This window comes from Eschrichtius robustus, chromosome 4 (assembly GCF_028021215.1).
Source record: "Eschrichtius robustus isolate mEscRob2 chromosome 4, mEscRob2.pri, whole genome shotgun sequence".
NCBI lineage: Eukaryota > Metazoa > Chordata > Mammalia > Artiodactyla > Eschrichtiidae > Eschrichtius > Eschrichtius robustus.
Window position 1 is genome coordinate 104,659,041 of NC_090827.1, and position 17,837 is coordinate 104,676,877.

Here is a 17,837-nt window from a genome sequence, read left to right on the forward strand (position 1 = left end):
TTAGCAGAGGTTACTTGTGGGGAGAAAGAGTTCAGTGGGCAAATACCATTTGGGGCCAATGGGTTAAACAAAGTTAAACAGAATTCTTTGTTGCAAATCCTCTCAAAGCCTTTATATTCCAGTGTTTTGCTCCCAAACTACATTAAACTTTACAGAATTTACCAAATTTACATGGACACAAAATTCTTTTTTTGTGTAGAGCATCTTTGAGAAATTATAGTGTAAATATAATTCACAAAGCAAAGTATAATATTTCAGCATTTATCCGTAGCTATGGATTCCCTTGGCTGCAAAGTAGGGTGTAGCCAGAAGTTCCCTGGGCTCCTGTCCATCCAGTGTGCACCTATGAAGACTGGGTTTATGCCAGTCAAACTGGCAGCTGAGCACTTGACTCCTTTCAGCACCTGATCGCTCTGCTTTATTTGTAGCCCCAGGCAAAATATTTGATTTTAATGGAATCTTCAGAGTGTATTTAGCAGAGTCCTATCTCACAGTTGCATGATACAAGGGTGGTACAGACTGCTATCAAACTAAAATTCCATTTTTGTAACTAGTGCTTGATATATACACACATTTGAAGGGTTAAGATTTTCCATGATTTTTACACTTTTCAAACTGGACTGTAAAAATGTTCATAGTGTGGTGTCTGATGACTAGAACGTTTGAAAAAATATTATGTAGAATTAGCTTAATACTGTATACTCTGGGAAATGTAAAGACTGTTATTAGCAGTGTGAGGCTCCTTCCTCTGGAAAAATCAGACATGCAGTAAGCATTTCATTCCATTTTCCTCTGTTGCTGTGTATACACACTGGTGAGCAGTGACCGTTCTTAAGACTTTGGTTTTCCTTCACAGACAGCGTGGAAGATGAACTGGAGATGGCCACCGTCAGGCATCGGCCTGAGGCTCTCGAGCTTCTGGAAGCCCAGAGCAAATTTACCAAGAAGGAGCTCCAGATTCTTTACAGAGGATTTAAGAATGTAAGAACTTTCTTTTTGACTTTACCTTCACACAGTTCTCAGAGGAGCACTGAGAAATGAGAGGGAAAAAGGGAAAATGTGCAGTTCTGTGAGAGCCCCATCCTATGTACACTTCTTATAGATCTTTCCTAGATATGAAAATTGTTGATATCCATTTGGGCTTTGGTTCATTTTGGTACACCATTGCTTGTTCAATCAAACAAGGATGAGTACAGAAGAAAGGTTTACTTTATTCAATTTCTAGTTGGGATTTCTTTTTTCTTTTCGGTTATATCGACATCATTTCAATAAGCTCTAATTGTCTATAAGACTAATTGACTATTGATTGGAGCCTATCAAGGAACTCCACCCCTAGCATTGCAGAAAAGTCATGATAAGTTTGATAATTTCTAAAAGAGCACGTTACCCATGACTCTGAATGACAGGTATCTGTAGGTAGTCCCTCCTTTTGGTTCTCTGTGATCCAGGTGCACCTATCATGCGCCTTCCTGAGTGAATCATCATCAAGAAGAGTGATAGTCCTTGCACACCAGAAGGTGAGGGTGAGAGACAAGGAGTGGGCTGGGCAATCTGTCAGGCACACACTCCTAATGATGCCTTGGTATAGTCTCAGGATTAAGCTAGATACTGCAGGGTATTCGAAAGCCAGAGGAGATATGCTTCTGTCCTCAAGGAGCTAATGGTCTGAATAGGCAGAGAACACTCGCCCTCATGAATTTATTTGAAAGTAATTTCATCCTTAAAAGTATTAAATGGTCATATATTAAGGGGCATACAGAGCCCAAGATGTGTTATGTTCTTACACATATGTAAACCGTAGTTACATATGCTACAGGTGTCCCTTGAGATCCTAGTGAATTGCTTCGATTCCTCCTCAAATCCAGTCCCTAACAGCCCCCATTCCATGGTCTGTAGGAATCTATAGAGTCCAAAGATTTCTGCTAATTCCATCCTCTTCAAATCTGTCCACCTCAATGCTATCTCTGGCCAACCTCATGCAGATGAAAAACTCTGCCTCTTCTACAGTATCCACACAGAAATTTACTTACAGAATTTGTAATGCTAGTTGCCTTTTCAGAATATTTTTATAAGGTCCCAACATGCATATTGCACACAAACTTCCGCCACCTCTCTGACTCCATGGGGTCTCTCTCTACCCCATTTCTGCTCCTCACTGCCCCCCTTGCCTGGGCTACCTAAATGTTTCCTTCCATTGCTCCTCTGAAACCTGGTCCTCTTCTGACACCCAGGCATTTGTGCGGGTGGAATGGGTGGGGAGAAAGGCGATATAATGGAGGTGGGTGCTTACCCCACACAGGTAGGACTCATATTACACATCAAGATGGGTAATCTATCAGGATGACACATACAAATAAACAGACCTAAAGACAAAGGGACTTTGAAAATTAGGCTCAAGAATTCTTAGTCATGCCTAGGCTGCAACAGAGAGAGGAAGCACTTACAATGAAACAGCACTGACCACTGACAGCAGCAAACCACTGAACAGTGAGGATGGGGAGGGAGAAGAGGTGAAAAAGACCAAGTCTTGGCTGAAAGTAAATGCTAAGAGAAGGCTCATCATAGAATAGAATGTCAAAGGCATTCCTGTGAACATCCAAACTCCTTTGCTCTAATTCAGAGATCTTGTGATAAATTTTTTTCTTTTTAACAATGGATTATGCATCAGATACAAAATGGGTGCCTAGTAAAGAACTTAACCAACCTCTCAGAATCCCTGCACTGCTGCTACGTTATCACTCCACTGCCTTCGCTGTAGGTCTCCCAGTTTGGGGTCTGGCTGCCTTTCATGCCATTTGTTGCAAATTGGAATCATGATTACTGCCATCATTAACCTTCGGAGCCAGCATCTTCACAGCCTCTCTTCTACAAGTGGCACTTCATGAAAAATTGCCCAGGCTCTGAAGTCTGCATTCATTGCTTTGTTTGATTTTTTTCTTTGCCTGCTTGTCCTCTTTTCTTCCTTTGCTCCACTTCCCTCTCTCTCTCTTTTTTTTTTTTTTATACAGCAGGTTCTTATTAGTCATCAATTTTATACACATCAGTGTATGCATGTCAATCCCAATCTCCCAGTTCATCACACCACCACCCCCACCCTCAGCCGCTTTCCCCTCTTGGTGTCCATACATTTGTTCTCTACATTTGTGTCTCAATTTCTGCCCTGCAAACCGGTTCATCTGTACCATTTTTCTAGGTTCCACATATATGCGTTAATATACGATATTTGTTTTTTCTCTTTCTGACTTACTTCACTCTGTATGACAGTCTCTAGATCCATCCATGTCTCAACAAATGACCCAATTTCGTTCCTTTTTATGGCTGAGTAATATTCCATTGTATATATATATCACATCTTCTTTATCCATTCATCTGTCGATGGGCATTTAGGTTGCTTCCATGACCTGGCTATTGTAAATAGTGCTGCGATGAACATTGGGGTGCATGTGTCCCACTTCCCGACCTCTTTTCTCTCCCCCTTTCCTATCCTCCTGATCCCTTCTCTGTTTCTTCATTCCTCCATTCTCTCCCTCCTCCTTTACCTCCCTTGTCTCTTCTCTGCATCAATTCTTGTCTCCTTTTTTTTTGCCTCTTCTCCTTCCTTCCTATCTTTAATTTTTCTCATCTCTCTTCATTGTCTTTCTGTCCCCCACCCCATCCCATGAGATAAATTTCCATCAGACCTGAATGTACCCAAAGCATACTTTATATAATTCTTTAAATGAAAGGACTTCATAGTTTGCTCAGAATGTATTAATCAATATCTCTGATAAAGAAAACAAGTTGCCCTTTAATTTTTATTTCTTTTCCTGTAGTCAGTGTACAACTCTAATAAATATGCCCTAAAATACAGCAAGAGAGGCCCTAAAGCAGGGCAGCAGCACTCTTATTTCACAGGATGACAGCAGTCTGAAGGATCTTAGCATCAGAGAAAGCAAATCAACTACCCTTGGTTTCCTGAACAACAATTATCTCAAGTCCTTAAGATCAAAAAATCATTTCCATGAAAACAACTGAGATATTCATTTTTAATGAAACCTTTTAAAACTCACCATTTTTTTAAAAAATTTATTTTATTTATTTATTTTTTTACACAGGTTCTTATTAGTCATCCATTTTATACATATTAGTGTATACATGTCAATCCCAATCTCCCAATTCATACCACCACCACCACCACCACCACCCCCAGCTTTCCCCCCTTGGTGTCCATATATTTGTTCTCTACATCTGTGTCTCTATTTCTGCCTTGCAAACTGGTTCATCTGTAACATTTTTCTAGATTCCATATATATGCGTTAATATACACTATTTATTTTTCTCTTTCTGGCTCACTTTGCTCTATATGACAGGCTCTAGATCCATCCATGTCTCTACAAATAACCCAATTTCATTCCTTCTTATGGCTGAGTAATAGTCCATCACATATATGTACCACATCTTCTTTATCCATTCATCTGTCCATGGGCATTTAGGTTGGTTCCATGATCTGACTATTGTAAATAGTGCTGCAATGAACATTGGGGTGCATGTATCTTTTTGAATTATGGTTTTCTCTGGGTATATGCCCAGTAGTGAGATTGCTGGGTGATATGGTAATTCTATTTTTAGTTTTTTGAGGAACCTCCATACTGTTCTCCATAGTGGCTGTATCAATTTACATTCCCACCGACAGTGCAAGAGGGTTCCCTTTTCTCCACACCCTCTCCAGCATTTGTGGTTTGTAGATTTTCTGATGATGCACATTCTAACTGCTGTGAGGTGATACCTCACTGTAGTTTTGATTTGCATTTCTCTAATAATTAGTGACGTTGAGCAGCTTTTCATGTGCTTCTTGGCCATCTGTATGTCTTCTTTGGAGAGATGTCTATTTAGGTCTTCTGCCCATTTTTGGGTTGGTTTGTTTGTTTTTTTAATATTGAGCTGCATGAGCTGTTTATATATTTCGGAAATTAATCCTTTGTCCGTTGATTCATTTGGAAATATTTTCTCCCATTCTGAGGGTTGTCTTTTCATCCTGTTTATAGTTCCCTTTGCTGTGCAAAAGCTTTTAAGTTTCATTAGGTCCCATTTGTTTATTTTTGTTTTTATTTCCATTACTCTAGGAGGTGGGTCAAAAAAGACCTTGCTGTGACTTATGTCAAAGAGTGTTCTTCCTATGTTTTCCTCTAAGAGTTTTATAGTGTCCAGTCTTACATTTAGGTCTTTAAATCCATTTTGAGTTTATTTTTGTGTATGGTGTTAAGGAGTGTTCTAAATTCATTGTTTTACCGGTAGCTGTCCAGTTTTCCCAGCACCACTTACTGAAGAGACTGTCTTTTCTCCATTGTATATCCTTGCCTCCTTTGTCATAGATCAGTTGACCATAGGTGCATGGGTTTATCTCTGGGCTTTCTATCCTGTTCCATTGATGTATATTTCTGTTTTTGTGCCAGTACCATATTGTGTTGATTACTGTAGCTCTGTAGAATAGTCTGAAGTCAGAGAGCCTGATTCCTCCAGCTCTGTTTTTTCCCCTCAAGATTGCTTTGGCTATTCGGAGTCTCTTGTGTCTTCATACAAATTTTAAGATTCTTTGTTGTAGTTGTGTAAAAAAATGCCATTGGTAATTTGATAGGGATTGCATTGAATCTGTACATTGCTTTGGGTAGTATAGTCATTTTCATAATATTGATTCTTCCAATCCAAGAACATAGTATATCTCACCAATTGTTTGTTTCATCTTTGATTTCTTTTATCAGTGTCATATAGTTTTCTGAGCACAGGACTTTTACCCCCTTAGGTAGGTTTATTCCTAGGTATTTTATCCTTTTTGTTGCAGTGGTGAATGGGATTGTTTCCTTAATTTCTCTTTCTGATCTTTCACTGTTAGTGTAAAGGAATGAAAGAGATTTCTGTGCATTAATTTTGTATCCTGCAACGTTACCAGATTCATTGATTAGCTCTAGTAGTTTTCTGGTGGCATCTTTAGGATTCTCTATGTATAGCATCATGTCATCTACAGAGAGTGACAGTTTTATTTCTTCTTTTCCAATTTGTATTCCTTTTATTTCTTTTTCTTCTCTGATTGCCATGGCTAGGACTTCCAAAACTATGTTGAATAATAGTGGTGACAGTGGACATCCTTGTCTTATTCCTGATCTTAGAGGAAATGCTTTCAGTTTTTCACCGTTGAGAATGATGTTTGCTGTGGGTTTGTCATATACGGCCTTTATTATGTTGAGGTAGTTTCCCTCTATGCCCACTTTCTGGAGAGTTTTTATCATAAATCGGTGTTGAATTTTATCAAAAGCTTTTTCTGCATCTATTGAGATGATCCTATGGTTTTTATTCTTCAATTTGTTAATATGGTGTATCACATTGATTGATTTGCATATATTAAAGAGTCCTTGCATCCCTGGGATAAATCCCACTTGATCATGGTGTATGCTCTTTTTAATGTGTTGTCGGATTCTGTTTGCTAGGGTTTTGTTGAGGATTTTTGCATCTATATTCATCAGTGATATTGGTCTGTAATTTTCTTTTTTTGTAGTATCTTTGTCTGGTTTTGGTGTCAGGGTGATGGTGGCCTCACAGAATGACCTTGGCAGTACTCCTCCCTCTGCAATCTTTGGGAAGCATTTGAGAAGGATGGGTGTTAGCTCTTCTCTAAATGTTTGATAGAATTCACCTGTGAAGCCATCTGGTCCTGGACTTTTGTTTGTTGGAAGATTTTAAATCACAGTTTCAAATTCATTACTTGTTATTTGTTTGTTCATATATTCTATATCTTCCTGGTTCAGTCTTGGAAGATTATACCTTTCTAAGAATTTGTCCATTTCTTCCAGGTTGTCCATTTTATTGGCTTAGAGTTGCTTGTAGTAGTCTCTTATGATGCCTTGTATTTCTGTGGTGTCCATTGTAACTTTTCCTTTTTCATTTCTAATTTTATTGATTTGAGTCCTCTCCCTCTTTTTCTTGATGAGTCTGGGTAATGGTTTATCAATTTTGTTTATCTTCTCAAAGAACCAGCTTTTAGTTTTATTGATCTTTGCTACTGTTTTCTTTGTTTCTATTTCATTTATTTCTGCTCTGATCTTTATGATTTCTTTCCTTCTACTAACTTTGGGTTTTGTTTGTTCTTCTTTCTTTAGTTCCTTTAAGTGTGAGGCTAGATTGTTTATTTGAGTTTTTTCTTGTTTCTTCAGGTATTGCTATAAACTTCCCTCTTAGAAGTGCTTTTGCTGCATCCCATAGGTTTTGGATTGTCGTGTTTTCATTGTCATTTGTCTCTAGGTATTTTTTGATTTCCTCTTTGATTTCTTCAGTGGTCTTTTGGTTATTTAGTAATGTACTGTTTAGCCTCCATGTGTTTGTGTTTTTTACGTTTTTTCCCCCCTGTAATTGATTTTTAATCTCACAGCGTTGTGGTTGGAAAAGATGCTTGATATGATTTAAATTTTCTTAAATTTACCAAGGCTTGATTTGTGACCCAAGATATGATCTATCCTGGAGAATGTGCCATGAGCACTTGAGAAGAAAGTGTATTCTGTTGTTTTTGGATGGAATGTCCTATAAATTTCAATTAAATCTATCTGGTCTATTGTGTCATTTAAAGCTTATGTTTCCTTATTTATTTTCATTTTGGATGGTCCGTCCATTGGTGTAAGTGAGGTGTTGAAGTCCCCCACTATTATTGTGTTACTGTCTATTTCCTGTTTTATAGCTGTTAGCATTTGCCTTAAGTATTGAGGTGTTCCTATGTTGGGTACATATATATTTAGAATTATTATATCTTCTTCTTGGATTGAGCCCTTGATCATTATGTAGTGTCCTTCCTTGTCTCTTGTAACATTCTTTATTTTAAAGTCTATTTTATTTGATATGAGTATTGCTACTCCAGCTTTCTTTTGATTTCCATTTGCATGGAATATCTTTTTCCATCCCCTCACTTTCAGTCTGTATGTGTCCCTAGGTCTGAAGTGGGTCTCTTTTTAGACAGATATGTACGGGTCTTGTTTTTGTATCCATTCAGCAAGCCTATGTCTTTTGGTTGGAGCATTTAATCCATTCATATTTAAGGTAATTATTGATATGTATGTTCCTATGACCATTTTCTTAATTGTTTTGGGTTTGTTTTTGTAGGTCCTTTTCTTCTCTTGTGTTTCCTACTTAGAGAATTTCCTTTAGCATTTGAAGTAGAGCTGGTTTGGTGGTGCTGAATTCTCTTAGCTCTTGCTTGTCTGTAAAGCTTTTGATTTCTCCATCGAATCTGAATGCGATCCTTACTGGGTAGAGTAATCTTGGTTGTAGGTTCTTCCCTTTCATCACTTTAAATATTTCATGCCACTTCCTTCTGGCTTGTAAAGTTTCTGCTAAGAAATCAGCTGTTAACCCTATGGGAGTTCCCTTGTATGTTATTTGTTGTTTTTCCCTTGTTGCTTTTAATAATTTTTCTTTGCCTTTAATTTTTGTCAATTTGATTACTGTGTGTCTTGGCGTGTTTTTCCTTGGGTTTATCCTGCCTGGGACTCTCTGCGCTTCCTGGACATGGGTGGCTATTTCCTTTCCCATGTTAGGGAAGTTTTTGACTATAATCTCTTCAAGTATTTTCTCTGGTCCTTTCTCTCTCTGTTCTCCTTCTGGGACCCCTATAATGCGAATGTTGTTGCGTTTAATGTTGTCCCAGAGGTCTCTTAGGCTGTCTTCATTTCTTTTCATTCTTTTTTCTTTAGTCTGTTCCGCAGCAGTGAATTCCACCATTCTGTCTTCCAGGTCACTTATCCGTTCTTCTGCCTCAGTTATTCTGCTATTGATTCCTTCTAGTGTATTTTTCATTTAAGTCATTGTATTGTTCATCTCTGTTTGTTTGTTCTTTAATTCTTCTAGGTCTTTGTTAAACATTTCTTGCATCTTCTCGATCTTTGCCTCTATTTTTTTTTCTGAGTTCCTGGATCATCTTCACTATCATTTTCTGGAAGGTTGCCTACCTCCACTTCATTTAGTTGTTTTTCTGGGGTTTTATCTTGTTCTTTCATCTGATACATAGACTTCTGTGTTTTCATTTTGTCTATCTTTATGTGAATGTGGTTTTCATTCCACAGGCTGCAGAATTATAGTCCTTCGTGCTTCTGCTGTCTGCCCTATGGTGGATGAAGCTATCTAAGAGGCTTGTACAAGCTTCCTGATGGGAGGGACCGGAGGTGGGTAGAGCTGGGTGTTGCTCTGGTGGGCAGAGCTCAGTAAAACTTTTATCTACTTGTCTGCTGATGGTTGGGGCTGAGTTCCCTCCCTGTTGGTTGTTTGGCCTGAGGCAACCCAGCACTGGCGCTTACCGGCTCTTTGGTGTGGCTAATGGCAGACTCTGGGGGGGCTCACACCAAGGAGTACTTCCCAGAACTTCTGCTGCCAGTGTCCTTGTCCCCACTGTGAGCCACAGCCATCCCCCGCCTCTGCAGAAGACCCACCAATACTAGCAGGTATGTCTGGTTCATTCTCCCATGGGGTCACTGCTCCTTCCCCTGGGTCCTGATGTGCACACTACTTTGTGTGTGCCCTCCAAGAATGGAGTCTCTGTTTCCTCCAGCCCTGTCTAAGCCCTGCAATCAGATCCCGCTAGCCTTCAAAGTCTGATTCTCTGGGAATTCCTCCTCCCATTGCCAGTCCCCCAGGTTGGGAAGCCTGACATGGGGCTCAGAACCTTCACTCCAGTGAGTGGACTTCTGTGGTATAAGTGTTCTCCAGTTTGTGAGTCACCCACCCAGTGGTTATGGGATTTGATTTTATTGTGATTGTGCCCCTCCTACTGTCTCATTGCAGTTTCTCCTTTGTCTTTGGATGTGGAGTATCTTTTTTTTTTTTTTTTTTTAAAGAATTATTTATTTATTTATTTTGGGCTGTGTTGGGTCTTCGTTTCTGTGCGAGGGCTTTCTCCAGCTGTGGCAAGCGGGAGCCACTCTTCATCACGGTGTGCGGGCCCCCCACTATCGCGGCCCCTCCCATTGCGGAGCACAGGCTCCAGACGCGCAGGCTCAGTAGTTGTGGCTCACGGGCCTAGTTGCTCCGCGGCACGTGGGATCTTCCCAGACCAGGGCTCGAACCCGTGTCCCCTGCATTGGCAGGCAGACTCTCAACCACTGCACCACCAGGGAAGCCCCTAGAGTATCTTTTTTGGTGAGTTCCAGTGTCTTCCTGTCGATAATTGTTCGCAGTTAGTTGTGATTCTGGTGCTCTTGCAAGAGGGAGTGACAAACTCACCATATTTTGATTAAAAGAATAAACCATTCATCAACATCTTAAACCAGTCACACCTATATGAAAGTGGTTGAACACCCCTGCAAGTGAAGATTACCAGAGCTCCTCAGTCTTTTTCCAGTGCTGTATCTCTGACAGCATTTCTCCAACATATATTGTAAACATAAATGGAAAATTGGAGAAAAGGAAGATAGTGAGAGAAGATTTCTCTGCCTCTCACCCTGTCTTACCCACTGACTCATCCCCACATTTTTATTTCTCTTACCACATACTGAACTGAATCTACAAATCTTATTTGTTTAGGCAAGTGATAGAAATGGAGAATATAGTACAGTGTATCTCAATATTTACTGTCCCTCAGAATAACCTGAAGGATTTATTAAAATGGATTGCTGGGCCCCAGACTGAAACATTATGATTTAGTTGGTCTGAGATTGGGGTGGAGAATTTGCCTTTCTCATATGTTCCCAAGTGCTACTGATGCTCCTGGTCTGGTGACCACACGAGTACAATGCAAACATCATAAACACTGGTGTCACTCAGACTCAGGTCCATATCTTATTTGTTTAGGGAGATTCCTCTGAATCAGTGGCTTGGGTGTCCTTGTCTCTACAAATTGGGATAATGATATCTACATAACATGGGTTTTGTCTTTGTTTTGCTGGGTTTTTTTAGTAAATTTAGATAATAAACATGAAGTTCAACAAAAAGGAATTATTATAGTGTGGCCCCAAATAGTCTACGTCAGTTTTATGTTCCATCAGAGTGGGGCAGTCATGGTTGACCTACATACCTCCTCAGCAGTGTTTTAGGTTTTGAGCTGCATAATTATGTATTTAAAAGGGTGCAGAAAGATGCAAATTATTAGCTACACATCAGCAATCTCATGTTGCAATCATTTGGGGAGCTTTAAAAACTACAGATAGCTGGGTATCATGCTTGGTGATTCTGATGTAATTGCTCCCAGAGGAAGCTTGAGCGTCAGGATTTATAAAGCTTTCCAGCTTTATAATGTGTAGCCAAGATTGAGAACCCTTGAACTAGATGTATAAGATCATAGCCATAAAGGTGCTTCTATCACAAACAGAATTGGCCTACTTGTGATGGGCCCTCTAATGTCAAATATCAATGGTTAAACTGGCTACGTTGGAGCCTTATGAAACCCTTGGTGGGTGGGGTGGGATTTGTGTGCAGATGATGACTCTGATTTAGTTAAATCTGGGGTGATGCTTAATAATCTTATTTTTTAACTTCTTAGTTTAAACAAAAAAATCCCATTTTAATAAACTGCTAATAGAAGGTCACATTTGAAAAAGACTGACCTAGAAGGTCATACATGTATCTATATACATGACTCATAAACTTGCTTTGCTGTTCTCTTTCAAAATCAAGCATAACTTCAGTCAACACTAGGTGATAATGAATGGTCTGCTGGGCATTAAGTTTTCATAAGGATATGTCTCTTTGACATTTCCTCTCATTAATAAATAATTTACAGCATATTCTTCCCATTTTTTAAGGCACAGGATGAAAGATAGTTGCAGCTAGGTAGACCTAATATGTTTTGGACACCTGACTGCTTCCTGTCCCAAATCTTTCCCTGCTTCCTTTTCTATCACTATTTGAATTGTAATAGGTCAAAATATCCTTTACATTCAAATACATCTTTAAAGTATCACTTTAATAATTGTTAATGTCATTCTTCCCCAAAAATGTTAAGTGTTAATATTCTTTTTACCTCAAAATGCAAGATGTTTGTATTAGTTTTCTATTGTGTGTAACAAATTTCCACATATTTAGTGACTTAAAGAAATGCACATTCATTATCTCACAGTTTTGAATGTTAGGAGTCCAGAAATGACTTACCTGGTTCCTCTGCTTGGGATCTCATAAAGATACCATCCAGGTGTTGGTAAGGCTGCATTTCTCTTTGGGTTTAGGAGTCCTCTTCTAAGCTCATGGGGTTGTTGGCAGAGTTCATTTCCTTGTGGTTGTATTTCTGAGGTCCCCACTCTTGTGCTAGCTGTCAACCTGGGGCCACTCATCTGCTAGAGGCTTCCTGTAGTCCTTTGCCAATGGCGCTCTCACAGACTCTTTCATAGCACGGAAGTTCCCTTCTTCAAAGCCAGCAAGAGAGATTCTCTCTACTCAGCTAAAGCAGAGTCATATAATGTAACATAATCGTGGAACTAACATCTCCTCCCATCACTCTTGTACATCCCAGCACTCAAGGCAAGGGGATTAAAAAGGGCGTGATTTACGGGGAGTCACATTTACATGGTGTCCATCACAGTGGTCTTTGTGAGGAGGCAGCAACCCTTATGGAGTAAAGCTGCTAAATTTGGTCTGAAGTCACATTTCAAGCACAGTTAATACCCCCCTCAGTTTTGTGTCTGCAAACCAGACTTCTCCTGAGGGATTTTACCAAAAGTGACACCAACCTTCCCCCCGGTTTCTACAAGAGATTTGATGTTATGGGCAAAGGAACCAGTAAAAGGGGAGAGTTCTTTGATGGGGCTTTTCCACCCAACTCGAAGGGTTTGAGAACGTCTGCACTTTAAAAATAGATGAAGGAAACTGAGGATGAAATTACAGGGATCTACATTTTTGACAACGTACATCTACATAAAAAGCTCTAAATCCCACTTACGGTGGAGGGGAGAGGGGGGAGTTAGGCACATGCATGGGAAAGAGTGGGATAGGTGGTTAGAATAGAGAAATAAGCTGATCATAGTCTGAGGCAATTTCTCTTTCGTCATGAGCCCTCAGAGTTATTCTTTTTTCTTTTTAACATCTTTAATAGAGTATAATTGCTTTACAATGGTGTGTTAGTTTCTGCTTTATAATAAAGTGAATCAGCTATACCTATACATATATCCCCATATCCCCTCCCTCTTGCGTCTCCCTCCCACCCTCCCTATCCGACACCTCTATGTGGACACAAAGCACCGAGCTAATCCCCTGTGTTATGTGGCTGTTTCCCACTAGCTATTTATTTTACATTTGGTAGTGTATATGTGTGTCCATGCTTACCCAGCATGGGTAAGCTTCGTCCCATTTTACCCTTCCCCCTCCCAGTGTCCCCAAGTCCATTTTCTATGTCTGCGTCTTTATTCCTGTCCTGCCCCTAGGTTCTTCAGAACCATTTATTTTTTAGATTCCATATATATGGGTTAGCATAAGTATTTGTTTTTCTCTTTCTGACTTACTTCACTCTGTATGACAGACTCTAGGTCCATCCACCTCAATAACTACAAATAACTCAATTTTGTTTCTTCTTATGGCTGAGTAATATTCCATTGTATATATGTGCCACATCTTCTTTATCCATTCATCTGTCGATGGACACTTAGGTTGCTTCCATGTCCTGGCTATTGTAAATAGAGCTGCAATGAATATTGTGGTACATGACTCTTTTTGAATTATGATTTTCTCAGGGTATATGCCCAGTAGTGGGATTGCTGGCTCATATGGTAGTTCTAGTTTTAGCTTTTTAAGGAACCTCTATACTGTTCTCCATAGTGGCTGTATCAAATTACATTCCCACCAACAGTGCAAGAGGGTTCCCTTTTCTCCATATCCTCTCCAGCATTAATTGTTTGTAGATTTTTTGATGATGGCCATTCTGACTGGTGTGAGGTAATACCTCATTGTAGTTGTGATTTTCATTTCTCTAATGATGAGTGATGTTGAGCATCCTTTCATGTGTTTGTTGCCAATCTGTATATCTTCTTTGGAGAAATGTCTATTTAGGTGTTCTGCCCGTTTTGGGGTTGGGTTGTTTGTTTTTTTGATATTGAGCTGCATGAGCTGTTTGTAAATTTTGGAGATTAATCCTTTGTCAGTTGCTTTGTTTGCAAGTATCTTCTCCCATTCTGAGGGTTGTCTTTTCGTCTTGTTTGTGGTTTCCTTTGCTATGTAAAAGCTTTTAAGTTTTATTAGGTCCCATTTGTTTATTTTTGTTTTTATTTCCATTTCTCTAGGAGGAGGGTCAAAAAGGATCTTGCTGTGATTTATGTCATAGAGTGGTCTGCCTATGTTTTCCTCTAAGAGTTTTATAGTGTCTGGCCTTACATTTAGGTATTTCATCCATTTTGAGTTTATTTCTGTGTATGGTGTTAAGAAGTGTTCTAATTTCATTCTTTTACATGTAGTTGTCTAGTTTTCCCAGTACAACTTTTTGAAGAGGCTGTCTTTTCTCCATTGTATATTCTTGATTCCTTTATCAAAGATAAGGTGACCATATGTGTGTGGGTTTATCTCTGGGCTTTCTATCCTGTTCTATTGATCTATATTTCTGTTTTTGTGCCAGTACCATACTGTCTTGATTACTGTAGCTTCATAGTATAGTCTGAAGTCAGGGAGCCGGATTCCTCTAGCTCCATTGTTCTTTCTCAAGATTGCTTTGGCTATTCAGGTCTTTTGTGTTTCCATAGAAATTGTGAAATCTTTTGTTCTAGTTCTGTGAAAAATGCCATTGGTAGTTTGATAGGGATTGCATTGAATCTGTAGAAAGCTTTGGGTAGTATAGTCATTTTAACAACATTGATTTTTCCAATCCAAGAACATGGTATATCTCTCCATCTGTTTGTATCATCTTTAATTTCTTTCATCAGTGTCTTATAGTTTTCTGCATACAGGTCTTTTTTCTCCTTAGGTAGGTTTATTCCTAGGTATTTTATTCTTTTTGTTGCAACGGTAAATGGGAGTGTTTCCTTAATTTCTCTTTCAGATTTTTCATCATTAGTGTATAGGAATGCAAGAGATTTCTGTGCATTAATGTTGTATCCTGCTACTTTACCAAATTCATTGATTAGCTCTAGTAGTTTTCTGGTGGCATTTTTAGGATTCTCTATGTATACTATCATCTCATCTGCAAACAGTGACAGTTTTACTTCTTCTTTTCCGATTTGGATTCCTTTTATTTCTTTTTCTTCTCTGATTGCTGTGGCTAAAGCTTCCAAAACTATGTTGAATAATATTGGTGAGAATGGGCAACCTTGTCTTGTTCCTGATCTTAGTGGAAATGGTTTCAGTTTTTCACCATTGAGAACGATGTTGACTGTGAGTTTGTCATATATGACCTTTATTATGTTGAGCTAAGTTCCTTCTATGCCTACTTTCTGAAGTTTTTATCATAAATGGGTGTTGAATTTTGTCGAAAGCTTTCTCTGCATCTATTGAGATTATCATATGTTTTTTCTCCTTCAATTTGTTAATACGTTTTATCACTTTAAGTGATTTGCATATATTGAAGAATCCTTGCATTCCAGGGGTAAACCCCACTTGATCATGGTGTATGATCCTTTTAATGTGCTGTTGGAATCTATTTGCTGTATTTTGTATTTTGTTGAGGATTTTTGCATCTATGTTCATCAGTGATATTGGCCTGTCGTTTTCTTTCTTTGTGACATCTTTGTTTGGTTTTGGTATCAGGGTGATGGTGGCCTCATAGAATGAGTTTGAGAGTGTTTCTCCCTCTGCTATATTTTGGAACAGTTTGATAATGATAGGTGTTAAATCTTCTCTAAATGTTTGATAGAATTCTCCTGTGAAGCCATCTGGTCCTGGGCTTTTGTTTGTTGGAAGATTTTTAATCACAGTCTCAATTTCAGTGCTTGTGATTGGTCTGTTTATATTTCCTGTTTCTTCCTGGTTCAATCTCGGTAGGTTGTGCTTTTCTAAGAATTTGTCCATTTCTTCCAGGCTGTCCATTTTATTGGCATATAGTTGCTTATAGTAATCTCTCATGATCCTTTATATTTCTGCAGTGTCAGTTGTTACTTCTTTTTCATTTCTAATTCTATTGATTTGAGTCTCTCCCTTTTTTTCTTGGTGAGTCTGGCTAATGGTTTATCAATTTTGTTTATCTTCTCAAAGAACCAGCTTTTGGTGTTATTGATCTTTGCTATCATTTCCTTCATTCCTTTTCCAATTATTTCTGATCTGATCTTTATGATTTCTTTCCTTCTGCTAACTTTGGGGGGTTTTTTGTTTCTTCTTTCTCTAATTGCTTTAGGTATAAGGTTAGGTTATTTATTTGAGATTTTTCTTGTTTCTTGAGGTAGGATTCTATTGCTGTAAACTTCCCTCCTAGAACCGCTTTTGCTTCATCCCATAGTTTTTGCATCGCCCTGTTTTAGTTGTCATTTGTTTCTAGGTATTTTTTGATTTCCTCTTTGATTTCTTCAGTGATCTCTTGGTTATTTAGTAGTGTATTATTTAGCCTCAATGTGTTTGCATTTTGTACAGATTTTTTCCTGTAATTGATATCTAGTCTAGCACTGTGGTCGGAAAAGTTACTTGATATATGACTTCAATTCTTTTAAATTTACCAAGGCTTGATTTGTGACCCAAGATATGATCTTTCCTGGAGAATGTTCCATGAGCACTTGAGAAGAAAGTGTATTCTGTTCTTTGTGGATGGAATGTCCTATAAATATCAATTAAGTCCATCTTGTTTATTGTAATATTTAAAGCTTGTGTTTCCTTATTTATTTTTATTTTCCATGATCTGTCCTTTGGTGAAGTCGGGTGTTAAAGTCCTCTACTATGATTGTGTTACTGTTGATTTCCCCTTTTATGCCTGTTAGCATTTGCGTTAAGTATTGAGGTGCTCCTATGTTGGGTGCCTAAATATTTACAGTTGTTATATCTTCTCCTTGGATTGATCCCTTGATCATTATGAGGTGTCCTTCTTTGTCTCATGTAATAGTCTTTATTTTAAAGTCTATTTTGTCTGATATGAGAACTGCTACTCCAGCTTTCTTTTGATTTCCATTTGCATGGAATATCTTTTTCCATCCCCTCACTTAAAGTCTGTATGTGTCCCTAGGTTTGAAATGGATGTCTTGTAGACAGCATATATACGGGTCTCGTTTTTGTATCCATTCAACCAGTCTATGTCTTTTGGTTGGAGCATTTAATCCATTTACATTAAGGTAGTTATTGATATGTGTGTTCCTCTTCCCATTTTCTTAATTGTTTTGGGTTTGTTACTGTAGGTCTTTTCCTTCACTTGTGTTTCCTGCCTAGAGAAGTTCTTTTAGGATTTGTTGCAAAGCTGGTTTTGTGGTGCTGAATTCTGTTAGCTTTTGCTTGTCTGCAAAGGTTGTAATTTCTCCGTCGAATCTGAATGAGATCCTTGCTGGGTAGAGTAATCTTGGTTGCAGGTTTTTCTCTTTCACCACTTTAAATATGTCCTGCCACTCCCTTCTGGCTTGGAGAGTTTCTGCTGAAAGACCAGATGTTAACTTTATGGGGATTCCCTTGTATGTTATTTGTTGCTTTTCCCTTGCTGCTTTTAATATTTTTTCTTTGTACTTAATTTTTGATAGTTTGATTAATATGTGTCTTGGCATGTTTCTCCTTGGATTTATCCTGTATGGGACTCTCTGTGCTTCCTGGACTTGACTGAGTATTTCCTTTCCCATATTACGGAAATTTTCAAGTATAATCTCTTCAAATATTTTCTCAGTCCCTTTTTTTTCTCTTCTTCTTCTGGGACCCCTATAATTCGAATGTTCGTGCATTTAATGTTGTCCCAGAGGTCTCTGAGACTGTCCTCAATTCTTTTCTCTCTTTTTTCTTTATTCTGCTCTGAAGTA

The 17,837-nt window shown here is 38.6% G+C and overlaps 1 protein-coding gene across 2 annotated transcripts in view; it reads left to right on the plus strand.

Annotated features, from left to right (window-relative positions):
• Positions 1-17,837, plus strand: part of KCNIP4 (potassium voltage-gated channel interacting protein 4) — a 443,407-nt gene that overhangs the window by 329,822 nt on the left and 95,748 nt on the right. For both annotated transcript variants that reach the window (XM_068543160.1, XM_068543159.1), the window contains exon 2: positions 857-981. In XM_068543160.1, coding sequence (XP_068399261.1) covers positions 880-981 — 102 coding nt within the window. In that variant the 5' untranslated portion in view covers positions 857-879. The remainder of the gene's footprint in view (positions 1-856; positions 982-17,837) is intronic.